This window comes from Xenopus tropicalis, chromosome 5, assembly GCF_000004195.4.
Source record: "Xenopus tropicalis strain Nigerian chromosome 5, UCB_Xtro_10.0, whole genome shotgun sequence".
NCBI lineage: Eukaryota > Metazoa > Chordata > Amphibia > Anura > Pipidae > Xenopus > Xenopus tropicalis.
This window is the reverse complement of record NC_030681.2, coordinates 128,150,525-128,170,108: the sequence shown is the minus strand read 5'-3', so window position 1 is coordinate 128,170,108 and position 19,584 is coordinate 128,150,525. Positions and strand designations below refer to the sequence as shown.

The 19,584-nt window shown below is 40.5% G+C and overlaps 1 protein-coding gene across 1 annotated transcript in view; it reads left to right on the top strand.

Moving 5' to 3' along the window:
- pik3cb (phosphatidylinositol-4,5-bisphosphate 3-kinase catalytic subunit beta) overlaps positions 1–18,996 on the top strand; it is a 97,903-nt gene extending 78,907 nt beyond the window's left edge. The window contains 12 exon segments of the mRNA NM_001079460.1: positions 1,304–1,492; positions 5,208–5,329; positions 5,841–5,984; positions 8,924–9,023; positions 9,529–9,707; positions 10,301–10,410; positions 10,933–11,011; positions 12,862–13,029; positions 13,206–13,329; positions 15,652–15,797; positions 16,037–16,169; positions 17,576–18,996. Of these exon segments, the coding sequence (NP_001072928.1) occupies positions 1,304–1,492; positions 5,208–5,329; positions 5,841–5,984; positions 8,924–9,023; positions 9,529–9,707; positions 10,301–10,410; positions 10,933–11,011; positions 12,862–13,029; positions 13,206–13,329; positions 15,652–15,797; positions 16,037–16,169; positions 17,576–17,713 (1,632 nt within the window). The 3' untranslated portion in view covers positions 17,714–18,996.
- The last annotated feature ends 588 nt before the right edge of the window (positions 18,997–19,584 follow it).

The window sequence follows — 19,584 nt, the reverse complement described above, 5'->3', positions numbered from 1 at the left end:
TGTCTGCAAGGCACGAAGTGCTGGGAAGTGTCACAGTTTCCCTTTATTCATTCACCAGTAATCCGCACCCTCTGTCATTTGTTTTATTGCTTAAAAGAAAAGAAAGATGCTATTAAAGCGGGTTAGGCAGATATGCCTTATGGCTAAATGGGCCAATCATTGATCAGTCTGCCATTGCACATGGTGGAACAGTCATGTTCCAGAAACAATTATAATTGTGCACCAAGGAATTTAGTGATTCAGAGATTCAAGCCTTGTGGGTAAATGGGATCCGTGAGAGAGTCACTGGATTATACTGGCCTTCAGGGTAAGGAAAAGCTGTATATTTAGCCAGTGGTGAACACACTCCTTTTCATTTATTCATGTAACAACACGCCTAGCCTTCAGAGAGTTGCATGAACTTATACATGCTATACAGCAACACTCCATAGACACGGGCAGTTCAGTGGTACCTGTGCATTGGGCTACTTTACATCTTATTATACCCATAGTGCCTTCTGCTCTTCTACCCTATTTTTCCATACTTGTTAAGACATTATGTTGCCAATTTTATTCAGTCTACAATTTCCCTGGTACACACGATCTGTAGGTCATTAAGAGTCCCTCCAGAGTCAACATTTCATATTTTGCTGATGCAGAGGAAACAGTGCCCTTTCCTAAAGTTATTTCAGACTTTGCCTATAAGTGCAGGAAGAGAGATCTGTCTTCATTCCTTCTGTTTTCTGAAACTTCCTGACCTAATGGAGATTGTATCTAATGGGGTAACACTGCCTCCTAGTGTTAATTCTAGGGAACAGCTTTTAAATAGGAATATGTAACACAAAGGACAAGGCCAAGATGATTTGCGTTTACATAATTATTTTTCATTATTGGGCATAGAATATATATAAGGCTTAAACTGTATTTTCAAAACCATGTCATCCCATATTGTTGTTGGGCCTAGCCAGGTTCTTAGCTACTTCAGAAGCATTCTAACCATAATATAATAAGTACAGCAAAGAAGAAGCTTATCCATGCATTATGTACAGAAAATGCAAACACAAGCAGGTTCTGGCCAAAATAAGCTTTATATTTAAGTGACATAGACAGTTGACATTATTGTCACTTGGCATAGAGCGAACTGTGTGACACTACCCTAATCAATAGTAGCTTATTGGGATAGTAAAAGCAGGGAGAGTTTTACCTAATTCTTTAGACCCCGAAATCCCCAGATGGATCAATGCTGATACATTTTGGTTGGAAATTACCCAATTCTTTAGTTTTTTTTTTTTTAAAACAGCATGTCTTTTTTTTTTTTCCCCAGGGTCGAGGTGGGAAAAAGCTTAATATTGAGCTCAAGGAGATCATGGAACGGGACCCTTTGTGCCAGTTATGTGAGAATGAGAAGGATCTGATCTGGACCTTGCGGTACGACTGTAGAGAGAACTTTCCTGGCTCTCTGCCCAAGCTTCTCTTGTCTGTCAAGTGGAACAAGCTGGAGGATGTGGCACAGGTACAGAAATTAAAGGGCTTGTTGCTGCTCAAATACACATTCAAAGTAGTTCTGCTTTATGTAAAATGATTTCAGGAAATATATCTGATCTAGAGCCTGAGCTGCAGCATCACCAAGTTGTTTCTTTCAGAACTTCATAGAGGGGAATCATATTTATTATATTTCCCTTAATTTTATGATTTAGTTGTGGAAACATTGTATAAACCAGGGATGCTCCACCTGTGACCCTCCATGTACAGCTTGCCAATTGCCCTATGTGCTATACCCATGGCATAAATAAAGACCATCTACATGTAGGCACTTGTTTATTCACACAGATCCACTGCTGAGTATTTCTCTCTTATCAAGGAACACTCTGACTAGAATGTTAAGCACCTAGCAGTTATGACAAGGAAGTGCCAGTTTTGGATGCCCAATCTGTAGCTGAAGTATAGCTCATGTAAGCAAAAATTCCTAATCCTGCAGTGTCATTTCCGAACTCTTGTTTGTTCATTTATTGCAAGCCTCCTTTTGGCCAAACTAGTAGCGTAAAGCATTGCATGACTTGTTGGCACTATAACCACATTAGTGATAGTAATGATGATGATGATGAAGTGAGTAAATATGGTTCCTAAAGCTGGCCATGAGAATGAAATGGTGCAGCTGGCTCGGCCATTAAAGGGTTTCCTGTCTGTGCTCGCTGATTGCAGGTCGTGTGGGTGCAGAGCTGTTTTTAGACATCCTTTGGTCTCTGGGCGTCCTCCCGTCCTTACATTCTGAATGCTGATTATCTCTCCTGGTCACAGAGCCCCTCTAAAGCCCTCACTTCCCTTCCAGATTTGCAGCAGCGGAATGTAAACACGCAGAGAGAACTGTATTTTTGGAATTTCCTCACTCATCTCGGGTCACTTAGACCTCTGCTTCCTTCCAAGCTTTGGCTCAGGGACTTCCAAAAGCCTGAAAGCCCGTCAGATAAACGCCATTCTGTTTCTAGTCCCTGTGCAGATCCGCACACCCAAGCACTTTATAAATTGCAGGACCCATCATTACCCTGCTTATGACAATTTTTATTGGATTTGATAGCAGTTTTCTTTTTTGCTCAGTGGTAGCTGCAAGTATACTTCTTATATTCCCTTGGACAAATCGGACCTTTACAAATAGATTTTATCAACCTTTTGGGCTGGTGTACTATTGATAGCTTTACATTTTTTTAATGAAACAACACCTTCTGCTAAATAAATTGTTGGCATTGTCCAGCCCCTTTGCCATGTATTTTTTCCTCTGGAGGAGTTAGTTCACTGCTAAGAATTATGGGAGTTGTAGTTTAGCCCGAAGACTACAAGCCAGCAGTCATTGCTGTGCAAGTTCAAAAGTCTAATACATGTTAGCCTTATCTTAACCTCATTTTTCTTCTGTATGTTGTGTCCTGCCTTTTGGGTGGAAACATAATAATTAGTCCTTGTTTGGAAGTTCCTCGTTCTAAATGTAGAAGTCCAGGTGCAAAGAAAGCAAAACAGGGTTAGGTTTTCATACACAACAACTTCCTGCCCTGTCTGCCATGAGACATGCACACAATAGTGGGATAAATAGGGAAGCAGAGACACACTCCGCAGGGTTAACAAGCAGTGCGTCTGGAAAATTCCTCCAGCTTCTCTATACCCACAGGGACCAGTCAGAATACACTGCTTTTCACAGCACAAATATGTTTTCCTTTCTATGTTTCACTTATCCTCTGAACATCTAGATAGACAGGCAAATAGATGGATAGATATATATAGATATCTATAGATATATCTATTGGTGTGTATATACACACACACATGAAACAAAAAACACACACATGAAACAAAAATGTATTTTATTTTCTCATGTATTTATTGAAAAAAATTAGCCAATAACATATCTGCGTGTGGCAAAAGTAAGTGAATCCTTAGAATTATCATATAATTTGAAGGCGATATCAGAGTCTTTCTGTGCTTTCCGTCAATGGGATGACAATCAGGTGTGAGTGAGAGACCCTGTTTTATTTCAAGAACAAGGATCCAGCAACGCCTGATCACACAACACATTTGTGGATATGTATCATGGCTGGAACAAAGGTGTCTGAGGACCTCAGAAAAAGAGTTGTTGATGCATAGAGCTGAAAAAGATCTCTAAAGAGTTTGGACTCCTCCAATCAACAGTCAGACATACTGTGTACAAATGAGGAGATTCAAGACCTCAGAAGTGGTCGACCATCAAAGATAACGCCAACTGCAAGGTGTCTAATAGTCTGAGAGGCTACAAAGAAACCCAGGGTAACCCAGAGTCCGCCATCAGGAGAACACTGAACAGCAATGGTGTGTATGGCAGGGTAGCTTTCTATGACAAAACCTAGAACTAATGCCAAGATCCCGGTCAGATCTTATGTTATATGCCTATAACAACCGCCTTTCACTTTGGGAGGAGCCCTCCATTACTCGGATGCTGCCAGGTCTTAAAGTGGGAGAACCAAGGCTGAAGTTTTGGGCAGTCGAGGGAACCAGTGGGTGTTGCAGGTGTAAGGTGGTCAATAAATAGGCGATGGTCAATAAATAGGTGAGGGTCGGGAAGATCAGACAGGAAGCGAACCAAGGAACTATACAGGATAGACCACGTTGGGCAATTGTAAACAGATCATGGCACCTTTAAGTATTTGAATTTTGTGCAAGCTCAATGACCTCATGACGCAGCTCATCAAAACTAGAAAAATCAGAAATAAAAAGATGCACATATCCAACACAAGCAACGAAAAGACTTAAGTGAGCGGCGAGCATCCCCGATGCCTCACTGTAATACCACTGCACTCCCCCAGAAATATTGCTGACCCTCTACAAGTTGCTAATGATCATGTGGACAAACCAAAAGGATCCTTGAAAAATGTTTTGTGGATGGATGAAGCCAAAATAGAACTTGGAACATTTGGAGAAAGAAAACATTGCATTCCATCATAAGAACCTTATCCCATCTGTGAAACATGGTGGTGGGAGTGTTCTGGTTTGGGCCTGTTTTGCTGCATCTCGGCCTGGATGGCTTTTCATCATTGATGAAGTCCTGACCTTAATCAAATTGAAATGTTGTGGAAAGACCTAAAGTGAGCGGTTCATGTGAGGAAACCCACCAACACCCAAGATCTGAAGCTGTTCTGTATGGAGGAATGGGCTCAAATTCCTTGAACAGGACTGAACAGTTACCACACTTACTTTTGCCACACGCAGATATGTTATTGGATAATTTTTTTCATTAAATACATGACCAAATATAATCATTTTTGGTTCATTTGTTTAACTAGGGTTCTTCATCTAATTTTAGGACGTTTGAAAATCAGATGATGTTTTGGGTCACATTCATATAAAAATATAGAAAATTTGAAAGAGTTCACAAACTTTCAAGCACCAATATGTATGTATATATATTTAGGATGTTTACTTCCCAGATAGACTGTAACCTTATATCATTTCATGGTCTGGTCCTTTTTTAGGGACAGTAGGGGAATTTGTTCCAGCCCTGGTCATAATGCCTAGAAATATTATCTATTTCAGAACTGGGCAAAAACAAGGCCATGGGAAACAATTTATCTTTCAATTTGCATATCTTAAAAAGAAGCCTCTTAGTTAGCAATTGCTCTGTGCTTTGTCTTTTGCAGGGACATAGGTTTCAGATGTAATTAGCAACACAAATTTCAAACTTATTTCCTTTAATTTCATTTGTGTTTAAGCTTCAAGCCCTACTCCAAATCTGGTCCAAACTTCCCCCAAGGGATGCCCTGGAATTGCTTGACTTTAACTATCCTGACCAGTATGTGAGAGAATATGCAGTCAACTGTCTTAAACCAATGAGGTAAGTGGAACTATTTTACCCTCAAAGAATGTAGTGTTTTTTGATCAAGATGTATGAATAGCTTATATATTATGCCTGTATTAGTTACCTGGGTAACTCACAGAGCAGCAATAACAATAATAAAGCTCCAGAGAACCAACACAAAGGTATAAAAGTACTTGGGTACTAATGATTTATACCAATACCAGTCTACGGGCACTGGGCATATCACTGTGGGATGTGTAAGATGTGTTCTCTGTTGTGACGTAGCCTAGCAAGCACTTCTCTCTGTGTCCGTAGTCTCAGCACAGTGGCACCGTGGGTGACATCTAATTACAGTTGATCTGGTAACTGTTTGGAGTGTATATAGGGTCTTCAGCAGAGCTGGAGCTGCATGGACCTGTGCCGCTGCTTAGTGATGGGACCAAATGGTTCACGGATGAATGCACAGATATCCTGCTAGCCTGCTTATTTATGTCCAACAAAAACCGTACAAACATAAACCTAACTCCTCCCTTGTATGTGGCTTTAGTGATGAGGAGCTCTCCCAGTACCTTCTGCAGCTTGTGCAGGTTCTGAAGTATGAGCCGTTTCTGGACTGTGCCCTGTCACGCTTCCTCCTACAGAGAGCCCTGGATAACCGCAGGATAGGACAGTTCCTCTTCTGGCACCTGAGGTTAGTAAGACCACCACTGATACTGTCACCAAACATGGGTGCTGGCTGTATCTTCACTTGCCTTGGTTCTAGGCTATGGCAGATGCAATTGCTGGCTTCCTATTATGTCAGGAAATAGTATTGTCAGTGAAATACACGTTCCTTCTTCTCCTGATGACTCTACTTTCCCTTATGAGTCTTGCATTTTCTGTCTTTTGTTACGTATCCAAGCATAACATTTATTTCATATATACCAAAAGCAGGTGTGTAGAACCTTCTACTTGCTTGTCTCCCTATATTTTTTGTGTTTGTTCCAGACTTTCTAAGCTGTGTGTCAAGCCTATTTAATCAATCCCACCTGCACTCACCACTTAGTGCATTCCCTCTCAACAAGCCCTTTGCAACTCCATTTGTGTGTGTGTATATTAACAACAACTCTAAATACATTCTCAAAACTATCAAAGTGAAAATGTGCCAAATCCCCATCGTGGCGTGAACACTGTTGTTTTATCCTTGAGAAAGGTCCTATTGGGGACCAAAACGTCTGATTCTTTAAACAATATGTTTTAAATAAACTTATGACTATTTTAAAAGGGTGTGCTGGTCACGGAATAATTTTTGTTTTATATAAATATATATATACAGTGGTGTGAAAAACTATTTGCCCCCTTCCTGATTTCTTATTCTTTTGCATGTTTGTCACACTTAAATGTTTCTGCTCATCAAAAACCGTTAACTATTAGTCAAAGATAACATAATTGAACACAAAATGCAGTTTTTAAATGAAGGTTTACGTTATTAAGGGAGAAAAAAAACTCCAAATCTACATGGCCCTGTGTGAAAAAGTGATTGCCCCCCTTGTTAAAAAATAACTTAACTGTGGTTTATCACACCTGAGTTCAATTTCTGTAGTCACCCCCAGGCCTGATTACTGCCACACCTGTTTCAATCAAGAAATCACTTAAATAGGAGCTACCTGACACAGAGAAGTAGACCAAAAGCACCTCAAAAGCTAGACATCATGCCAAGATCCAAAGAAATTCAGGAACAAATGAGAACAAAAGTAATTGAGATCTATCAGTCTGGTAAAGGTTATAAAGCCATTTCTAAAGCTTTGGGACTCCAGCGGACCACAGTGAGAGCCATTATCCACAAATGGCAAAAACATGGAACAGTGGTGAACCTTCCCAGGAGTGGCCGGCTGACCAAAATTACCTCAAGACCCAAGGACAACATCTAAAGAACTGCAGGCCTCACTTGCCTCAATTAAGGTCAGTGTTCACGACTCCACCATAAGAAAGAGACTGGGCAAAAACGGCCTGCATGGCAGATTTCCAAGGCGCAAACCACTTTTAAGCAAAAAGAACATTATGGCTCGTCTCAATTTTGCTAAAAAACATCTCAATGATTGCCAAGACTTTTGGGAAAATACCTTGTGGACCGACGAGACAAAAGTTGAACTTTTTGGAAGGTGCGTGTCCCGTTACATCTGGTGTAAAAGTAACATAGCATTTCAGAAAAAGAACATCATACCAACAGTAAAATATGGTGGTGGTAGTGTGATGGTCTGGGGTTGTTTTGCTGCTTCAGGACCTGGAAGGCTTGCTGTGATAGATGGAACCATGAATTCTACTGTCTACCAAAAAATCCTGAAGGAGAATGTCCGTCCATCTGTTCGTCAACTCAAGCTGAAGCGATCTTGGGTGCTGCAGCAGGACAATGACCCAAAACCCACCAGCAAATCCACCTCTGAATGGCTGAAGAAAAACAAAATGAAGACTTTGGAGTGGCCTAGTCAAAGTCCTGACCTGAATCCTATTGAGATGTTGTGGCATGACCTTAAAAAGGCGGTTCATGCTAGAAAACCCTCAAATAAAGCTGAATTACAACAATTCTGCAAAGATGAGTGGGCCAAAATTCCTCCAGAGCGCTGTAAAAGACTCGTTGCAAGTTATCGCAAACGCTTGATTGCAGTTATTGCTGCTAAGGGTGGCCCAACCAGTTATTAGGTTCAGGGGGCAATTACTTTTTCACACCGGGCCATGTAGGTTTGGATATTTTTTCTCCCTAAATAATAAAAACCCTCATTTAAAAACTGCATTTTGTGTTTACTTGTGTTATCTTTGACTAATAGTTAAATGTGTTTGATGATCAGAAACATTTTGTGTGACAAACATGCAAAAGAATAAGAAATCAGGAAGGGGGCAAATAGTTTTTCACACCACTGTGTATATATATATATAAATATATATAGATTGTCGTTTTCCCTGAGCAAGATTACGATGATGTGATCAAAAGGGTGCACAGCCAAATATTTCACGACCGGCACACCCTGTAAAATTATCACAAATTTATTGCGAACATATTGTAGAAAGAATCCATGTACCCAATACTGTCATTTATAAGGTCATATAAAAATCTCACAGAACTCTGAAATGATGATGGTAGCTGTTTACATTGTAATAGGGCATTGTACAGGCACTGTACAGTCACATACAGTATTGTTAGCACTAATGTGGGTTTGCTGCCAGCTAAGAGCAACTTGCATATTACCTTTATAGCCTCTTATGCAAAGGGCACACAGAGCATTGGCTCTACTGCTGTTAGCCTGCTTTTTTTCTGAAGGCTAAGAGATGCAGAATCACTCCCTTCCAGAGCTTTGTTTATCTGCACTGAAAAGAACAGCTTCCGCATAAGTGTCAGTACACAGTGAAGTGGAGAATAGACCGAAAAACACAAAAGCGGGCATTTCAGGGCCAACCTTCGCTCTGCTCCATGTACCCGCACTTAAGCAGATGTTGTTCTTTTTAGTGCAGATAAACAGAAATTCAGAAGGAGCAGATCTTTCTTGTCAGTATGTTAAGTCAAGAAACTATTGTTATTGCTACATACCTTCTTATGGGATATGACCGTCCCAGTGTGCTAGTAAACCTCTACCCTCATTCTTTTCCTAACTGCAGGTCTGAGGTCCATAACCCTGCTGTCTCTGTGCAATTTGGCCTGCTGCTGGAAGCATACTGCCGAGGGAGCGTGGCCCACATGAAAGTGCTGTCTAGACAGGTAACAGTTTGTGCTTTCAAGAAAAATTGCAGGCTGGGGCATGAATATTAACATGTGGCCCTTGCATTTCCTTTTGAAATCAGGGCATGGAAAAGAGTTGGATAACTGTGTGATTGCTAAAGCCTGTTTTATTCATCTCATCTCAAATCCTGCTGGGGAACAGATGAATTAATATTAAATGGTGGCTTTTAGGGGTGCCTGCTGTTTAAAATGTAGAATAAATGCCTGTTTCAAATGATTGCTAAATTAAACAATGATGAGTTCATTTATAATTTTTTCCTTAGCTCAGGCTGTGATGATGGGGACACCCTTCTGTGGTGTTGAAACTTGATATGATTAAGAAACTGTTTTTTTTAATTTTGATACAAAAAATCCGGAGTGCATCAGAATATTTTTTGGACAACAGTAATGGAAGGGGAGTACTGAGATTCCCCATCTGATTTGCACCTAGTGAAACACAGGCCTGTTCTTCAAAAGTGCATGTAATATGACTTCCTATTTCCAGGTGGAGGCTCTGAATAAACTGCGCACGTTAAATGGACTAATCAAACTGAATGCTGTGAAGCTGAGCAAGGTCAAAAACAAAGACAATATGCATACATGCCTGAGGGAGAACGCCTACAAGGAGGCACTGATGCACATTCAGTCGCCCCTCAACCCCAGCATCACCCTTTCTGAACTTGTGTGAGTGCCCCTCACTTGTTTTCTTTGCTACTTATTTCAGCCTGTGGCTGCCACAGGCCATTCCCCTTTGGCTTGATTTGGAGGCCTAATGGGGGTGCCTGTAGTGGTACTTATCACCTCAAAACGTATATTATGTAAACATATGTAAATTTTCTTATCGGATAATTGCCAGGGGGACATAAGGTGGCCATACATGTTAAAATTACTACCTTTTTCACGACCATTGGTTGCAGGAAAGATCGTTCATCCACTCCACTAACGTTAAGTGCTGTATTGTCAGTTATACAGGTGAACAAAAAAGGGCAGTGGCACAAGCGGAGATTAGTCGCCCTGTGATAAATCTTCGTAACTGCGGGATGCCATCCCACTCACAAGAATGTAAATTGCCGGTGAGATGGCATACATGTTGCTTCGGTTTCCCGAAGTCACCCGAAGTTTCCTTGAGAAGCAACTTCGTGGAAACCCAAGCGACGCATATGCCATCCCGCCGGGAGATTAGTCGCCCGGTAACGAAGATTTATCTGTGTGTCACTGCCCTTAACTTTTTGGACTAACTGACTGCTCTCTTATTTCTGTCTTCTACCTGCATACAGTGTAGAGAAGTGCAAGTACATGGATTCTAAGATGAAGCCCCTCTGGATTGTGTACAACAACCGTGGATTTGGCAGCGACTCTCTTGGAATCATCTTTAAAAATGGGGATGGTAAGACTTGGGGTATAACGATGATCAGGGAAACTGGGGTAATGAGAAACAAGTGCTACATACTGACACCTATTTCACCTGCAGTGGAGAATAGATGGGCAGAACATGTGTAGCAGAAAAATATTTTATATTAGTATATTTTTTCCCATACTTCAGAACTGCAACATCTAATAAATCCCTCCTTCCATTTCTTGGTTCTTTATTAGAGAGACCCTGATGCTCATCTGGCACAGTAAATTCCTTAAATATTATCATTTTACCACAAGAAGACCTTAATTTGTCACAATTTACACAATCTAATATTTATATCATAATGAATATCAGTACTAATTCATGTAATGTTGCTGGGTAACTGTAAGGTATGGGCCGTTTGTATTGAGTTGTACTGATCCTCTGAGCTTTGGCTCCAAGTGTATATCTAGAAAACCATGACAATAATATATTGTAACATTCCATGTGGCATTTACCTGCCACACACTGAAAAGTTTTTCTTACTAATAATGTGTATGTTGCTGCACACAGACCTACGTCAGGACATGCTAGCACTTCAGCTGCTGCGGCTTATGGACATGTTGTGGAAGGAGGCTGGGTTGGACCTGAGGTAAGTGATACACATACAGCCATTCTTACATATTTTCATTTCTCTGGGGCTTATTTAGTAAAGATCATATACAGTTGAGCTCCAAACATCTCCGGACACGACATGCTGCTAAAACCAGGTCTTTATTGTTCCATCTAAAAACTAGACGCCTGGGGCTTATTTAGTAAAGAGTTATAATTTTGATATATCCATATAAGAAATTACATTCATTAAGCCAGTGATTCAGCCTGTGCCTCACCAGTTGTACCTACAGCTCACAGCATATTTTCAGTTAACATGTCAATAAAATGGGCTTTATTTGTTGGTTTAATATCCCTGTATAATTTTACAGTGCTTTAAGTTCACATTGGAAGAAAAGTGCTTCATAAATACTCATTATTATTATTATTATTATTATTATTGAATATCTTATGACAATACAATAAACCCTTACCAGCGACAGGTGAGGAGAAGTTAACCAAGTCTGTGAATATTCCCATCACCCCCCTCCAAAAGCTGCCCTTCATGTGACTCCTGTCAGAGACTCTCTGACAAGGATGTTTTTACTCTCTCCTCCTGCGGGGGATTGTAGCTGTCATCGCTGGGCCTCTGGCAAGGAAGTAACTGGCCTATTGCCCATTAACGTTGCAGCGTGGGTGGGAGAGACAGCTATAGAGTACAGCCAAATGACCCCGCGACTCTGCCAAAGGTTTGCGTCGACTCGTCACCTGCACAGTGTTGTCAGCGGAGCACGCTCCTCTTAGGCAGCTCTTCTCATCCTTGAGATTTACAAGAGACCTTTTTGGCACTGTAAGGACGAACTAAACAGCATGCATGGCCTTAATTGGCCTCAACAAAAACTGAATACATATATATATATATATCCGCAAACCAGTTAATTGCTGATTAATCTATATACCTCATGCATGTATTGCATGAATTGATATGCAAGTTGTAACGTTGTTATTCGTATATTTTGTGTGTTTTTTAAATTAGTTATGTTTAGTTCTGCATCTCTCCGGTGTGGAATTTCACTTACCTATGTGCTAGAGTTCCACTCATTCTAGTTACCTGATATTTTAGTACAGGGACAAGCAAGGGAATATCAGGGAAAGATCATTTGGAAAGATTGCCAGCAAGCAGTTGTTTCAGTGTATAGACAGTTAAAGTGACACACTCACCCAGGGGTCCTTAGAGCAGGGATCCCCAACCAGTGGCTTGTGAGCAGCATGCTGCTCCCAGTGGCCTCAAAACCGGTTTTTATTTTTGAATTCCTGACTTTTGGGCAAGTTTTGGTTGCATAAAAACCAGGTGTACTGCCAAACAGAGCCTCCTGCCATTTACAGTCTGTATTTGGCACCCCCAGAAAGTTTTTTTATGCTTGTGTTGCTTCCCAACTCTTTTTACACTTGAATGTGGCTCACAGATAAATAAGGTTGGGGATCTCTGCCTTAGAGCGTTCTTAGCTGGAGGTCCAGAACCAGTGACTGAACAGGTAATATAACCTTGTAGGTTTTGTTGTGTCGGTATGGTAGTACAAGGCAGGAATGACAATTCAGAGAGGCTGTGGCTCTGCATTATGAGAAGAGCACTGAATGCCCAGATGAAGATTACATTTTTTTCCATCATGTAAAATTCATTCTTTGTTGTGATGAGAAGAAATTCTTACAAAAAAAAAATATACAGTAAATAAACTCTGGCTTTATCAAGAGAAAAGGCAAGCTGCCAGTGGTTATTGCCATTACTGGAGGTTCATGCGTTGTCTGTGCCTGCTTTATACTATGCAAACATAAGCACTGCTAAACTTATAAACACCGAAATGTAACTGTATTTCATTACTGATTTTTTTTTTTTTAAATTGTGTCTTACAGGATAGTGCCTTATGGCTGCCTAGCAACTGGAGATCGCTGCGGTTTTATAGAGGTGGTGTCCGCTGCAGAGACTATTGCAGACATCCAGCTGGACAGCAGCAACCTTGCGGCTGCAGCCGCTTTCAACAAAGATGCTCTGTTAAATTGGATCAAGGAATGTCATTCTGGGTAAGTTTGAACCCTGAACTGGACACAAGTGCCATTTATATCATCAGCCCTTAACTTGCACCCCTTTCCAATAACCAGTCTTGTTGGCCAGTGGTCAGATTTCTAACATCCGTGCTCTTCAAAGACTGACGGAGAGAGGCAAAGTGAAACAAACCTTTTTTTTTTTTTGTTTCTAGTGATGACCTAGAGCGAGCTATTGAGGAATTCACCTTGTCCTGTGCTGGCTACTGTGTAGCTACTTACGTTCTTGGAATTGGTGACCGCCACAATGACAACATCATGGTTAGGAAGACCGGGCAGGTAAGATCTGTAAAGATTAGAAAAAAGAGTGGTACTACTAAATTTTCAAAATGTTTTAATTGTCCATGTGAAAACAACCCTTTTCTACGTGTTTTTGCCTATATCACTAGAGAGCACGCTGCCTTTGCTTCCACACTGAGTCATGGGTTGTTATTACTCACAGTTCACTAAGGCCCATGGTGTACAGGACATATTGTCTGCCACAGCCCTCAGGTGTAGAACAGATGAAGAACAAATGCACCCCTCGAACTGTCATTACTTCAAATACTTCAGAATGGAAAGCGCCACATATGACATTAATGAAGCTTTTTGGCAAGGAAGTCTGTTAGCGATCCATATGTGTCTATGTTTGCCATCTAGTAGTGTCTGGAGAAATGGCAGGATAAGAAAATTCACTTTTTGCATTTACACATGGACCATATTTGCAAAAAAGCGGCACAAAAATGCCATTTTACCCAAAAAACAAACTGGCAGTAGTCTAGTAAACATGTAAAAACCCAAAAAGCTAATAACATTGTAAGCACTTTTTGACAGGGCCCTCTGTTTACCTCTTGCACTTAGCGATGGCTTTTTATCCAAATCTGTATGTTAAAAATGCACCCATTTATGGTACAGCACTGCTTAATATGTGGGTTCTTTATAAACATGTGCTAAAAATAAGTTATATTATTATTAGCACATATTGTTATATTAAGTAACTGTATAACTTACTAACTTATAACTATACCCCTGTTTATGTTCACACCTTGTAAGGCACTGCGTACAGTTGTGGTACTATATAAATACATACATATATACAGGTATAGGACCCATTATCCAGAATGCTCGGGACCAAGGGTATTCTGGATAAGGGGTCTTTCCGTAATTTGGATCTCAATACCTTAAGTCTACTAAAAAATCAATAAAACATTAATTAAACCCAATAGGATTGTTTTGCATCCAATAAGGGGTAATTATATCTTAGTTGGAATCAATTACAAGGTTCTGTTTTATTTTTACATAGAAAAAGGAAATCAGTTTTAAAATTCTGAATTATTTGATTCAAATGGAGTCTATGGGAGATGGGCATTCCGTAATTCGGAGCTTTCTGGATAACGGGTTTCCGGATAAGGGGTCCGATACCTGTAATAGTACTGGAACATACACCATTTATTTTTACACAATTTTACTTACTATGCCATTCAATACACATCTGTACTACAGACATTCTTACCTTACACATAAATGGACTTCACTAGGACTACGCAAGTGGACCAATGGAGTGGAGTTTTGGCTTATACTATTTTATAAACATAAATGCACAATTAAATTACAGTTTTATAAATGGGGCCTTTAATATATGCTTTGGGCATGATTATAAGGGTGTTAGCATTAGAACAAATAACAGCACCTTAGTGCCATGGTGAGAGGGATAACAATGCATATTTATAAACCCATGCAACTTTGGTATATGTAAAAAAAAAAAAAAAAAAGTGGTAGTTTGAAAAAAGGCATGTAAAAACTGCAATTGAATGTTGGCTCTTTTTTCATCAGTTTTCTTGGCATAAATAATGTAATTTGTTCTTTGTAATATATTATTATTACAAGCTATTTATAAAGTACCAGCATATTCTGCACAGCAAAACGTGTCACTGAGTATATGATTCTGCTCTTGTAGTGCATGCAGTGAATCCATGGCTAAGGGCTTCAGCACTTCACCACTTTTTTTTTTTTACAACATGGTATTGGTACGGCAGCCCCTTACCAATATAGACCCTAGTCTGCATTTTAGTAAATGGAATAAAATTTGGTTCAAATAAAATACTTGTGCACATTCTACACAGAAGGAACTACTCTGTCAAATGATTCATTTACTGTTTTTTTGGTGTTGGCAGCTCTTTAAAGAGTCACTATATGCTAGAATGTTCCTGATATATCATTGCATATTATAATACAAAGTTTACAAGTTAGAATACATTCAAGCAATGACAGCAAATTAAGCAAAAGGCATAGGGCAAGATTGGGAATTAGGCCCTTGTTCTTTAAAGCTCCCATTCTAAACAGAAAGGGGTAATGAGACATAAGAGGTGGATGACCTGCAGGGTAAACAAAGTCCCTGTTTTATGGGAATAATATACTTTGCACTTCACATTGCTGATTATAGAATCAGCCACAATTATTGCTGTAATTAAAAGTTACATTCAGACTGTTACTACTGTTTTCAGAGGTGGCTATGAGGTCTGTGCAATGAGGCCTGTTTAATGTTTAATAAAGAGTATTAATGAGCAAAATCACTGGTTCTGTTAAAATGAATACTCCATTGTGTTGCTTCTTCTATTTTAGCTTTTTCACATTGATTTTGGACACATTCTGGGGAACTTCAAGTCCAAGTTTAAAATTAAGAGGGAGCGTGGGCCCTTTATTCTTACGTACGACTTCATTCACGTGATCCAACAGGGAAAACCAGGGAACACAGAGAAATTTGGCAGGTGAGTCTGTTCCCCGTTGCTACAATTTGGTGTGCCATCAGTTCTATGGGATACCGAGTGTGGCACATGTACACCTGCTTCTGCCAGCAATAGAAAAACAATATTATGCACAAAGCTGAACCACAATATTCACTTTATAGTGAAGGCCTTTTTACAGAAGGATGCCTAGGTTGCGTAACTGCTTGTTCAATTGTATATATCAGGTTCTTTTGTACCAACCCCTGATTTTTGCTTTGCAGGTTTCGGCAGTGCTGCGAGGATGCCTACTTGATCCTACGCAGAAATGGGAACCTCATCATTACTCTGTTTGCACTAATGCTGACAGCTGGACTCCCTGAGCTGAGTTCTGTTAAAGATATCCAGTATGTCAAGGTATTGGGAGTCCCATCTTCTCTCTAAGCTGCCCCCTTCTGTCAAATATAGTGCAATGCACCCGCACCCTTAAATACACAGTGCAGCTGCATGGTACATTCCAAGCAGCTGGGTAAATTAGTTACAGAGGTACACAGAGCTGTGCGCCTTAAAGGAATACTGTCATGGGAAAGTATGTTTTTTTTTCACAACACATCAGTTAATAGAGCTTCTCCAGTAGAACCCTGTATTGAAATCCGTTTTTCAAAAACACAAACAGATTTTTTTTTATAGTAAATTATGAAATTTTACTTGAGGCTAGCCATATTCTTCATTTCCCAGGGTGCCACAACCAGGTGACATGTGCTGATAAACTTCAGTCACACTTTACTGCTGAGCTGCAAGTTGGAGTGATATCCCCCCCCTCCCAGCAGCCAATCAGCAGAACAATGGGAAGGGAGCAAGATAGCAGCTCCCAGTAGGTATCAGAATAGCACTAGTAAGAAACCCAAGTCCGGCTTTGGACTCCTCCAGTTACATGGTAGTAGGAGAAAACAATAGGTTACCTGAAAGCAGTTCTAATGTGTAGCGCTGGCTCCTTCTGAAAGCTCAGACTCAGGCACAATGCACTGAGATGGCGCCTACACACCAATATTACAGCTAAAAAAAATACATTTGTTGGTTCAAGAATAACATTTTAAATTGTAGAGTGAATTATTTGCTATGTAAACAGTGTAATTTAGAAATAAAAAGTACATCATAAAAATCATGACAGAATCCCTTTAACAACTATAAGGTAAATTTTATTCCCCCATATATTCTTATCTGGGATCAAACAGGCCTGCTTTTGCGTTAAATTGTCTGTTTGGGAAATACTGTACAGTGAAATAAATGCAATGACTATTTTTATGGCCTCACTGTGGGATTTGCAGTGCAAGAAGTGTCCTTGGGTTCCATGACCACCTCAGATTTTCTCTTGACTGTGCCATGAGGGAATCAGAGAGTTTCTGCCCATTATATTTGCAGTTTTTCTATCAGAACATTTGTAGTTATCACAAGTTGTCTGCCATTGCCCCTTTGCATTACCTGTAATGCTTCCTGTAATCTTCTTTATATCTTAAAGCAAAGCTGACCATGCACAGGCTTCTTAAAGCTGCTGACTTGGACCTTCCAGACGGAGGCAGCAGCTTTTTGGCGCTTACATGGGGTGGGGTGCCTGCTTGAGTGATACCCCTTTTGCTCTAACAAAGAAAGATTTACCTTATATGGCATAGACTGATCTTTTACTCTTGTTCATTATCCTTTTTTTGAACTTGTTTGTCGTTAACACCATAATATCCTTTCCTGACATTCATTCACTCCATTTATTTATTCATTTTTCACATACAACCTTGATGGAACCTTGCTTCCCTTTTCCTTCTTTTTAGGACTCCCTTGCCCTGGGCAAGAAAGAGGAGGACGCACTTAAGCAATTCCGCCAGAAGTTTGATGAGGCCCTAAAAGAAAGCTGGACAACCAAAGTTAACTGGATGGCCCACACAATGCGCAAGGATTACAAGGCTTAGAGATCCAGTCACTGTCTAAGCCTTCTACATAGAACCTTCTGTGAGGATGTATTCTGTCTAAAATACATGAATGCACTGGCTGATAAGCACTGAGTGCCGCCCTGCTTATCTCCATTTGTGCCACAAACGGATCTCTAGCTGCCACTTTAATGTTACTTGTATCATTGGCATTCCAGTTGAAGACCAATGTCTGTTATGGACCAGGCAGAGAGGAACCCACACACAATAGCCACTGCTATTCTGTTGCCTCTTGTGTGTTTCCAATGCTGTATATCACTGCAATGTTTGAAATCAATGGAATGCACCTATGTTCAGGCTGGTGCCTCTCAAAAGGCTCCAGTGTTGCACACTTTCTACTGTGATACTTGACTTGGGCCTTCTCATGATATTTATTTTTTTCTATCTATTTTTGTGCTTATGCAGCAGAGCTCATCGGGCGGCTCTAAGCTCGGAAGTGCCGGGAAGCAGGTTCATCAAAGGATTTTTTTGTTCTATTTGCTGTCTTCCTGCGTACTCGATAGCCTTTTTAGCATTGCACTGCCCTATTCATGCCGGGATGCCACTTGATACCATCTGTCATTGTCTCGCTGTGTCTTCCAGTTGCCACTTCAGTACCGGAGAGGAACTTTGCACTCTGTGGGACCTTGCTACTGTATTGAGCTTAGAAGCACAGCACTTTGAATGACAGTGAGTTGCTGTGTTGTATAGAGAATGTATTCTTCAAGTCTATCGGTACTTGTCCTGAATCTAAGTATGATGCCACCCACCTGGCAGCAGGCCTTCTTCTCTTGCTGTAGGCAGTGGGGCCTATTGTGTAGCAGCGACTATTTCACACCCTACAGTGGTTGTTTGTAAACAGTCATTTGCCTTTTCCCAATATTTGTGTCACTTTGTATATTCCTGAGTAACAGGGACTGAAACCGAGCCCTCATGGGGCATGAATTCGCAGAGACGGGTTTACATTCCATTTTGCTTCCTACACCAGACTGTAAAAGATCTATCGATACTTGATAGCAGCAGACTGACCACGCTCAGCTGCAACCGGACGGATGGATGCGTACGCCTGTTTGTCTCTATGGGATGCTTGAGTGCAGTGTGACTGATCAGAAAATAGAGTTTCCACATGAATAAAAAAGCAAGGGATGACTGAGAGAAAAGTGGTATTTATTCAACTTTTTTTTTTTTAAGGAAAAGGGTAAATTAATTTTTTAAGTACTGCCACTGGAGCTGCAACATTTCCTGTATTTATTAACATTGTTGGCTAATCCGACTTAAAAAAAAAAGGGGTTTTCTTGGGACATGAGCAAATGATGTGCCCTTTTCTGCAGGTGTATGTTCCCACGTTCTGCCCCATATTCTGTTGCACACACGTCTTACACTGGATCTTATCAGTATGTATAGGAGAACTGACTGAGCAGCTGTTTTAACAAGACTGTAGCTGAACTATTTTACACTGTAAAGAGGAGTAATGGGGCCTTTCCTATCAGACTCTGAATAAACAGATTCTGTGCAACTGCTGGTGTGAGATTTCTTTCAGACCATGTTGACAGCACCATCTAGTGGACTAAGGTTCCATTTTGTATTTCAGTTTCCCTTGGAAATCACATTCATTCCCACAGCCTAGCATGCTGTTATGTCTTGCAAATGTGCAACTTGGGGGCTGTAAAGAGGAGGGTCTATAGTAATTAACCCTGTCTTATTTAACTCAAGCAACAGTTTTTATATTTTTCCAATAAAAGGCAATGGCATACAGGGCAAAATAATCCCAAGCACTGGCATAGGGTTCTTTCCTTCCAAATGCCATGCTGCCATGTCTCCCTTTCATATGGATCCTTTGTGCGGGTGTATGCCCAGTCAGAAATGTCTATATT